Here is a 10822-nt window from a genome sequence, read left to right as displayed (position 1 = left end):
ATAGTGCCCCCAGAAGTACATCCCATTCGTTCCTCACCACACCAACATCACAAAACACACACAAAACAAGGGAGTCCAAATTGGCAGGTTCCTTCCAGGATCATATCCAGTCCACCTTTTCTGTCATGCAAGTTAACGGTACACTTAAATAGCACTACCTTCCTGAAAGGTTTTGTCAAAAATGAAGGCTTGGGTGAAAGACTTTAATTACTAACACTACAAATGTGCAACTGCTATTAGGCTCGTTTACTGTGTGTGAGAAAAAATACAAAGATGGGTAACATACTGGCACTTAAATACACTGGTTTTTTACAGGCAGGTGAGTCACAATTTTGATTGAATTCTACCCTGAAGGATGTGTAGCCAGAGCAGAGGTGGGACTGTCAAGGGAGCTGCAGCTTATTGCAATCGACATAGCTGCAGTTTCTCAATGCATAACTCACTCGACTCAGCTTACCCATTAAAGACAAGCAACAGGGAAGGAGTTGGACACAAGCTAGGCTCACCGAACCTGAAGCTGTAGGCTGCCCAGCAAGATTCAGGATTTTCATTTGCAAGACATGGGGGCTTCTGATCTACCTCCAGGTTCATCCCTTTATATCGCGGCTCCTGGTTCCGTTGCTAACCCTCCATATTTTCTCCCGTCCTTTTTCAAACTGAGATGTGATCCAATCGCTTAGTTTTCCTCCTCTTACAAACTACTAAAACAGTTACCATCCAATGCATTTCTCCTGTGTGTAACCCATCCCTTTTCACGACACGATTGATGGGTAGTGATTTGAAATGCTCTGTAAAAATCATTGGGGTTCCGCTGCGAAGCAGAGTAAACTTATTGCATTTGTTGAAATTAATGGAATTTTTAAATAATAATAATAATAATAATAACAACAACAACAACAACAATCATTTATTTATGCATTTATTGATTTATATATTAATTATCCCCTATATTGCTCAAAAACCTTTTGTCCATTTTGGCACACAGATAGTACAGGTGACGCACAACCTGGACATAAGAAATTGCATGAGTTGGCCATTAGGAGGCCCTATAATCAGGTCCCAATATCAAGCCCCCGGCCCCGCCGTCCTGTTCATCCGAGAATTGTCAAGCTTGGTACATTGATGTATCTAATCATGATTGACATTTTTGACTCTAGCGTCCATAAGCTCAGCCTATAATTTCTGACCATTTTGAATTTTAAAAAATACCTTAAAAAAACATCATAAGTTTGAATGATGCCAGTTTTTGGTATGTTTAGTCAGTGGATGTCACTGAACATATTTTTTGGGAAATGAGCGATTGGGCAAAGAATTTTAGCAATAGAAATAAAATAATTCCTGAAATTTTGTGCATAAACTACAGCTGAAGTCTGAAAGGTGTGTAAGTCTGAAATAGTTGATATGCATCCTTTTTCATAACCAGTTAGTGCTCCACCACGTTAGAAGCTAGTAGCGTCAATGACAAAATGGCAGCTACCTGTCAATATCAATTAATACCTTTTAAGTTTCCACTTGGGGGTTCTGAACAACCAATTTGACGGTAACAATATGTTGAAATTGTACGTTGTCATTGAAAAAAGTGCTTGAAAGTCCTTGAATTTCATTTAGGCATGCCAGTACAAACTGACCTACTTAATTGCTCTCTGTGTCTATTGAGGCAGCCAGTTCTAAATGTTGAATTAAATGTTAAAACAAGTTTAGACCTGAATTGCATGTCATCAACCCAGACCAGAAATTGTAAAAATAAATACAATTAGTCCAATTTCTGCTCCATACATACCTGATTTCTACTGATTTGACAGTGAAAATACCATAGCATGATTTCCAATGTTTGAGTATGGAGGTAAATCCCATAATGTGCAAACATGAAGTAGGTGCTCATTTGTTCATGAAGTAGGTGCTTATCTGTTCATGAAGTACAGTACGCACATTTAAATGTAATAAAATGTCAACACTGCTTTCCAAACGATTCTGCTTTTTCACAGACAGAAGGAATGGAATCCATCAGATGACAAGATCCTTATATAGTTGTTAACAAAGCCAATTCATTTAAATGAAAAACTTTGAAGCTTTGATTTGATGATATTTTAGTTTTCACCAATTTTCATTGAAAAATCTGAATTGACCAGCACAACCATAGTTCTTTCACCTCCAAGGATCTGATGATTCTTGGGATAAAAGCCTGAGGTGTAGACTGATTACTTCAGTTCAACGGAAAGTGACATTTTACACATAGATTGGAACACGAGAAATTAAATGCGTCATTCCAGGGACACCTTGTATTATTGTATGTGGTATGAAAGGATGTTGCATAACCTTCAAAGAGATCATTCTGTGAACGGAAGACGTTTAACACCCCATTATCCCAAAGTGCATGTAGAGGGGAGATGGAGAAAACGAGACAAAATCGATATCTGGTGAGAGCAAATATGCCGGAAAGTCTGGCAGACATGGTTTAACACAGTGACAGAACTTACGAAAACACAGTTAGCATTGATTAAAACATGGGCCATCGGGGTGAATGTGTACCTCTTGTGTCACACAATGATAGCTTTTCTCCAGCAGGGTTCAGATAGAAGTCACCTACTTTTGTAGCACTGTGGTCATGCTGATGAAACTCACAAAGTGGGAATAACAATAAAAGTAAATGTCCTACATCAGGCGACACAATTCCAGCGGAGAATTTGTCACCTACTGATCGTTTGGCTATCTTCACGAAAACACTGTGCATGTCCTTACCAAATAAATGTCTTTTTGTAGTGATTGAAGTCCTTAGTGTCAAAGAAAGACCAACACAACTTCTATCTCAACAGTAGTTTGGTATCGAAACCTGGCCCTGTCATAGATGCTGTTGATACATATTTATCGTCTCCTTCTTCAGATTGTAACGAACATGCCTGTCAGGAAGGGCAGCTTCTTTTGGTGGCAGTGCAAGGGTGCCTTGTCTTTGAGCAGTTTTGGTAATATTGTGGCATAAAGTGTGAGTCAAGGGATCAATTTCCACCTTCAACAAGGAAGCTCTTTGACACCTCATAGTATTTTTCGAACAAGTGTACACATTCAAGCTTCAATTATATTTCCTTAACAAAAATATGGTAAGGTTCAACAATATCATTTTTAAACTCAACTCCTTTTCACAACTAACTGTAAATCAACTGACAAATAATTCAAATAATTTGCTGCCAAATAATTCCACTGTCCTCAGGTAATTCCGAAGTAAACACACTTCAGGAAAGCAGGCCAGTACTCTCTGAAACACGTCTATGAAATCTTTCAGCCATAACAAACAATGGCAGTGTCTCCCACACAAGTTTGTAAACATCTTCATTACACTCCAACATCCCTAAAACAATCCAGCATTGCCTGTGTGGTATTTGTTCAAATGTTATTTCATTTACTGTCCATGTGAAGCATACTTCCTTAATATTTTAAGTACAGTGCCTTTCATAAGTTTGGAACAATTATAGACTCCCATAATGTTTGGGAGTGCTGAGAATCTGCATGTTACATTACATTACATTACATTATAGGCATTTAGCTGACGCTCTTATCCAGAGCGACTTACAACAGTGTAACCAAACTCAGGATCAAGTCCACTTAAGTCCATTGAATAAAATGCAGATAAAAGCCTTTACTATAGTAGCATACAGTAAGGAAAAACAAGATAGTCTGAACCAAAAAATTTTTTTTTTTTTTTTTTTTTTTTTTTTTAATAGTTATGGGAGAGGGTTTAGGGAAGAGGAGAGAGGTATACAGAGAAGAGGTGCGTCTTGAGTTTCCGTTTGAAGGTGCTCAGACACTCTGCTGTTCTGACCTCCACTGGAAGATCGTTCCACCATCGTGGGGCCAGAACTGCAAAGAGTCGAGACCTTGTTGCTGCTCGTGTAGGGGGAGGAATCAGCCGCCCTGTAGTAGCCGATCGGAGCGATCTGGCCGGCTTGTAGGGTCTGATCATCTTCTGCAGATAACCAGGAGCTGACCCCTTGACTGCTTGGAAAGCAAGCACCAGTGTCTTAAACCGGATGCGAGCTTGCACTGGTAGCCAGTGGAGGGAGATGAGGAGGGGAGTGACGTGGGAGTCACGAGGGAGGTTGTAAACCAGACGTGCTGCTGCATTCTGGATGAGCATGTGAATAATCTAAAATCGTGGAGTACTGAGTAAAATCAAGACATAAATATGTCTTGGTCCAAACATTATGGAGGGCACTGTACATCTCAATTGTAGACAACTACTCCATTTCTCACATTTGTACAATCAGAAACATGCCAAGCAAGACAAATTGCTTCCCATAGCTACTACCAAACGGGCCTTTATCTGTGGCACACAAGAAGGCCAGTCGTGAATCAGGCACTCATATTTGATGAAATTCCTTGGAATGTGATCAAACATGAGAGCCAAGAAAGCCAGGAGCTGTGGGAAGGTCCAAAAATAAAGTCCCTTCTTCACATGGAAATTTCTGGGATGTTTTTTTTCTTTCTTGATAAAATATAGTTTCTAGTTTTGTAGTGAATCATAAACTGTAATGACCATTTTGTTGACAGGAACAATATATTTCTCATGCCTAAACAGACAATTCTTCAATTCTTCAGCAATACTATAGAAGTAGAGACAACATTAAAAGATTATGTACCATACACAAATTATGTTTATATTTTTTAAACGGCAGTAAAATAAAAAATAGACTTCCATAAAAAAACTATCACTATAAGGTGCTACATTTGGGAAACATTTCCCTCATCTTGCGGTATAAAAATTATTGCATGCTAAGCTATTCACAAGTGTAAAATATTTAGCATCTTACAGAAACAACTGGAAGATGGCCCTCAATAGAGTAAACCTCTGCCAGCACTATGTAAAAGATATGCCAGTTTCACGTGTCAGATGTTCATGAAAAGTGAATCATTTCTTCCATGCCCATCAGATGCTTCCCATTCCGCCTTATCGCAAAGGTGCTCTACTGGATTGAGATCTTGAGACAGTGCCATTGAAGTAAAATGAAATTGCATCATTACACCAGCTTGATATGATGCATGCTTGGTCAAATGGCGTATTATCCTGCTGGAAGTATCCATTTGAAAAAGGGTAGACTGCAGCCACGAAGGGATGCACATGGTGCAACGATGCTCAGGTATTCAAATGATGCTCAGACCATCACACCGCCACCACTACTACTCATCTGCACCATTGACATGCGGCAAGATGAATCCAAGCCATGCCATGCGCTTAGAGGTGGGGTGTAATTTGAGAATTCAACTAAAATGTATAAGCAGTAAAAACATTACAGAATGTAGCAATACAATTTAGTGTGTAGAGCACATATGTTATAGCCTTGAATCAGGGTTTCCAATCACTGATGCATATTCAGACCATCAGACTGAAATCTCAAAAAAAAAAAAAATTATTCACCATGCAAACTCTGTGCCCGTTTTATGGTATTAACATGCTTATTTGATGATCCTCATTTACCCCCTGAAACAAAATCATGCATTTCAGACAAATATACCATCCAAAAAATACTAAAAAAAATCAGTGATGTCTCATTAGAAGCTTTTTAATGATCTGAGACCACTTTTCAATTGAGATGATTTACATATTGATTGTAATGCTGTCCTTTTTTCCTTTTTCATTTATTTGCTCATGAAATCGACATCTTTACAAATCCTGTGCCTTTATAAGATTTCACATGGATCCAGAGTCTTATCAGGATATGTGAGAAGATCCCAATCTGCAGCCAGGACCTGCCCCAAGATCTTGTTCCTATTTAGGATCCTTGGAAGACTGTTAAAGATCCTGAAATTTTTTTTAATAGGGTATCCTTGCTACTTGAAAAGTACTAAAAACTGGTGTGTGTGAGTGTGTGTGTGTGTGTGTCTGTGTGTGTGTGCGCTTGCATGCATCCGTGCGTGCTGTGTGCGTGCATGTGAGTGTGTGAGAGCAATTGTATTAGGATAAAATAATAATTTTGAAAAGCATTTTGACTCTAAAATTGCCATGTTTAGAAATTATTGGTTTCACATTTTAAAGTAAACCTTGCAATAAAATTGATTCAATAAGCAAAATGATATTTGAAGGCACAAATGTGCACAATAAACAAACAAATAAATAAATGTATTTTTCTTCTGAAATGCGTGCACAAATAGACACATATTAGTAAAAATATCTATTAATTTAATCAACATATAAAATACAGTGAAATAAAAGTCGCAATAATGCATCAAGTTATCTTTGTAAATCGGGACTGTAGGCTTGTGGCGTCAGTTATTATACCTCTGACATCAGCACAAGCAACCATGCGAGGGCTTTAAAAAAAAAGCGCTCAGAGCAGAAACCACATCCCTGAGTTGGAAGAGAAGGTGAGCAACACAACAGAGCAAGGGAAGCGCCGCATTCACATAGAAGACGTTGTTATTTCGGGACTTTCGCCAAACAAGGCTGTCTATTACTTGCATGATCGAACTTTTTGTTTTTTAAAATGAATAATATTTGTGAATTAACAAGATCCTCTTTAAAGGGTGAATTTATTATTTTTATGTGAGACATATCTCACAGTGTTATTGCTACATATTTTAATTCACTTGCTTGGGAGTATTAAGCACCATGGATATTTACCTTTCGAATTCATCGTTGAATTTGTCAGAGCTGGACACCAAACAACCATCCACAGCAAACGGTACCTCGCCCTTGCCACTTCGCCTGGAGTCGCGCTCTGTGGTTACCCCCGCTACCATGTTCACGGTGGGGGTTGTTGGAAATCTTGTCGCTATAGTGGTGCTCTGTATCTCTAAAAAGGAACAAAAAGAGACCACGTTTTACACACTGGTCTGTGGTATGGCACTCACAGACCTTCTGGGCACCTGTTTTACCAGTCCTGTTGTTATCGCTACATACGTTGCAAAGCAGTGGCCAGGCGGAGAACTTTTGTGTCACTTCTTTTCATTTTCGCTGCTCTTCTTTGGTTCCGCTGGAATGTCCATACTTTGCGCCATGGCAGTGGAGAGGTACCTCGCCATAAACCATGCGTACTTCTACTCTCATCACATAGATCGGATGATGGCACGATTTACACTTGTTGCGATTTACTTAGCCAACATTGTGCTGTGTATTATGCCAAGCTTCGGTTTCGGGAAACACGTGAAGCACTTTCCGGGTACTTGGTGCTTTTTAGAATGGAGGGCAACGGAACCCCTAGCAGCCTCTTACTCCTTTGTATACGGAGGATTCATGTTGATACTCATTGGAGTGTCTGTAGCGTGCAACCTCGCCGTCTGTAGATCCTTGGTGCTCATGAGCCAGAGAACAAGGATAGTGAGAGCGGAGATCTCCGGTCAAGGCGGTTCGGGAAGAAGGTTTCCAAAGCTACCACCTGTGTTTTCAGCTGCAGAATTTCAGATGTTTTGGCTGCTAATATTAATGACCATCGTGTTCCTGGTTTGTTCAATCCCTTTAGTGGTAAGTTCAAACTACAAAAAAACAGGGAGGTATAAGATAAATAATAGATAATTTATATAGTAAAATTATATAGTATTTATTTATGATGATGAAATAATGCTGTATATGTGCCATTGAAAGATAACGTTAGCCCATATTGATACATAATCAAAGATGTCTTTTTTCATTTAATAGGTGCGGATCTTTGTCAATCAGCTGTATGGTCCGACCCACATATCTGATGGAGGGAAACCCGACTATCGCGGTGATCTTCGGGCGATACGTTTCGCCTCCTTTAACCCAATCTTGGATCCATGGGTTTACATCTTGTGCCGAAAAAACCTGCTGATTAAGGGCTGTGAGAGGATGAAGCGGTCTGTTGGGAATGCCAAAGAAGCTCGTGCGCGTAAAGTGGGCTGGGTAAGCGGCCAGCGTACACCCCCTTCTTACGCCGCGAGCAACACCACCAGTTACGCATCCCTGCGAAACGATAAACAGGACGACGAGCAGATTATCACTAGGACTAAATCATTTACCGATTTTACTGTGCAACAAACATGGGACTTTGAAGCGTCACGACCTAACTTTCATCCCTTCTGTATCGAACAGAGTGCTGATATTGATTTAGAGAAAAGTACAGCTGATGTCTCTAAACCAGCAGAGGTGAAACCCATATTGTGTTCAATTCTACAGGAATCCCCTGTCCATATCGCTGGGGATCAAGGGCATCCGAGATGCGGTCGGAGACCCGACGGCCAGCTTGAAATTGTCACTTGTACCTTTAGTACCCCAACCTCTTGCATCTCTGAAAAATGTATCTGAGAGTATGTCTTGACCTGAAAATACATTTTTACATAAATTAACAATTGAATGTCCGTATTGATTCCCCACAACTCATTTGATGCCTTCACTGCAAAGCAACAGAGAATTAATTGGAATACTGTACAACTATATTGTATACAACGAAATGGCTCCTAGTATGTCATTTCAGGTATCCTACTGTGTCCATTTACCTTGTGCAGGATGCCTTTGCTAATGACCAGTGTGGCCAGTGACACGATATGCTTCTGAGAGGTGTCAGTGAAGACTAAATTAATGTTCGTATAAAATATTTCAACATTTTCTTTGAGTTTGGTGGTTGATTATAAAAATTGCTATTCTTGAACACCAGGGTAGTTTTTCCTGCTGGAAATTTCCCTGAGTTGTTCTGTACGGCAATCGGCACTGATGTGTAATGGCAAAACATTGGTTGTTGGAAGTTCAGTGTTATGGCAACACACATTAAACTGTGAACTTGGGGAACGTGGATATGCTTTAGGTTAAAGGCTGAATTTAGTTGTTTATAGATTCAACAAGCACTCCAGCCATCTGGAATTAATCAAGGACTATTTTCTGAGCACATGCTACAGGTTTGTTTTTGAATTGTGAAATATGAATAATTGTTTACCGATAGTTGGGTGAAGGAGAAAAATCAACAGACTTTTAGGTCCTGTAGATTTGCTGCTTGCACAACTATAATTGAATGTACAAATTTCCAATAAAATTTAATTTTGTATCATAAAGTTTCTTCAAATTATTTTTAAACCTAAATTTAAAAGAGATTTTTAACAGTTTTAATACATTTATTAGCACTGAAGGGATACACAGGACACCCATTATACACATGTAGTTTTTCATGTTTACAATCAGTAACCGAGACATAATTCTATGGTAACATGCTCAAACTGAAAATATGAATATTTTTATGATATACATAAATATTTAAAACCCATAGAAGAGATTCTAATCTTCTTATGAATAATGAATACGAAGAAACACTGTTAACCATAGTACATATGTTATGCAAAACCAAAGATTGAATATCAGAGTATAAGACGTTGTTTCAAATGAATATTATTAAGGCTTCAACTGACAAATTGAAAAATCTTTCATGATTCATAGGATGATGATAATCTAGCATTAAGCAATGAATTTGTAAGTGGAAAGATACTGGAGACACCTCACTGTATTAACCCACCTCACATACATTACAACTGGCAGTGCACCAGAAAAGGAAATGGTTGCAGGAAAGATATGCCTGTTCAAACAAGAACAAGGCAAGTTCACAGAGAAGTTAATATAAATATACAGCTAGATGTGGACATGTAACATTCAGTTTTAAAACCAAGACCATATTAATAGTTTCAGTTATGCAATTACACTATGAATTACCCTATGATCATTAAAAATGATCAATTTTTAATGTTATCATGTTTCTTGACAGGAAAATGTGATTTTAACTTTTTTTTTTTTTTTTTTTACATGGTTTTCAGAAGGCAAATTCCAAGCCATATCTTTATATTATATTCCATGATCTCTTGTGTGGTCTTGCTTCAATGCTTCGTATGTGAGTATCCCAGAGAAATTATTAGACCATCTATAATAGGTAACAGGTGTGTTCACCTTCACTACTACATGGTAATATGAAATACTAGTTTGTATGTATATACATACAGTATATGTGTATGTCTGTATATAAACACCTATTGAAAAACAATCATTTTTTTTTTTTAATTAACTGCTTAATTGATAACAATTTCATATATTTAACCAAATGTATAACTTTAAAAGATGTTTTTTCATATTTTAAAAGTAACAGATTAAGGGAATAACAATAAGCCAGCTTGAAATTGAGTTTCCTGTGTGCAATATGGAAGGAAAGTTTAATTGGAATGGGTGTTTTACATTTGGATTCTGGGATCTGCATAAGGGAAGAAACTTCTCTCCTTTGCTCATAAGCATGTTATTAATTTATTTTTCCTTTAGCAAGAGCTGACCTTTTTATTTGTCAAATTGGGTTTAAGTACGCCCCCAAATTTTAAATGTTATATGACTGTTAAATTAAGCCTTTTAGTCAATTATTAACAAATATAACCAAGGAGTCTACTATGAAAGGCTGTAAAATATTTTTTTTCTCTTTGATTTAGCAAACAACTCTAGAAGAGATTCCTTGCATTTGTTTTCTGAGAAAGATGATGTATCCTGCATCGGACAAAGAACAGAATTTTATCAAACAATAGTTTGGTACAAATGCTCTTGAAGGTAACAAAGAAGGAACTCACTCACTGCTGTTAACTTTTGACCTGATAAGAACTGTAGATTTTTATAAATGGACATAAGATGCACTGGGCTGAGCTTGGTAAGCACTTGGATGGCATTCGGTGCAACAACTTTGCTGTGCTGTGATGCTAGCAGGCCATTAGTAGGCAGTAAATTGATGGGGATGCAAAATGAGACAGATGTTTGGTTTGAGTCATTACATATTCCTCAATTACTGCGGTCATTAAAATGCACCTTGGTAAAAAAAACCAAAAAAAAAAAAAAACCAAAGCTGTCGACCGATCAGCAGAAATT

General features: G+C 38.1%; 1 protein-coding gene across 1 annotated transcript; it reads left to right on the top strand.

Moving 5' to 3' along the window:
- Nucleotides 1-6245: 6245 nt before the first annotated feature.
- Nucleotides 6246-8886, top strand: LOC118226240 (prostaglandin E2 receptor EP4 subtype-like). Its single transcript, XM_035415700.1, has 2 exons — nucleotides 6246-7450; nucleotides 7625-8886. Exons 1-2 carry the CDS (start codon nucleotides 6599-6601, stop codon nucleotides 8249-8251), a joined length of 1479 nt encoding a protein of 492 aa, XP_035271591.1. The 5' UTR covers nucleotides 6246-6598; the 3' UTR covers nucleotides 8252-8886.
- The last annotated feature ends 1936 nt before the right edge of the window (nucleotides 8887-10822 follow it).

Source organism: Anguilla anguilla, chromosome 4 (genome assembly GCF_013347855.1).
Source record: "Anguilla anguilla isolate fAngAng1 chromosome 4, fAngAng1.pri, whole genome shotgun sequence".
Taxonomy (NCBI): Eukaryota; Metazoa; Chordata; class Actinopteri; order Anguilliformes; family Anguillidae; genus Anguilla; species Anguilla anguilla.
The sequence above is the reverse complement of the archived record's forward strand: the minus strand, read 5'-3'. Positions and strand labels throughout refer to the sequence as shown.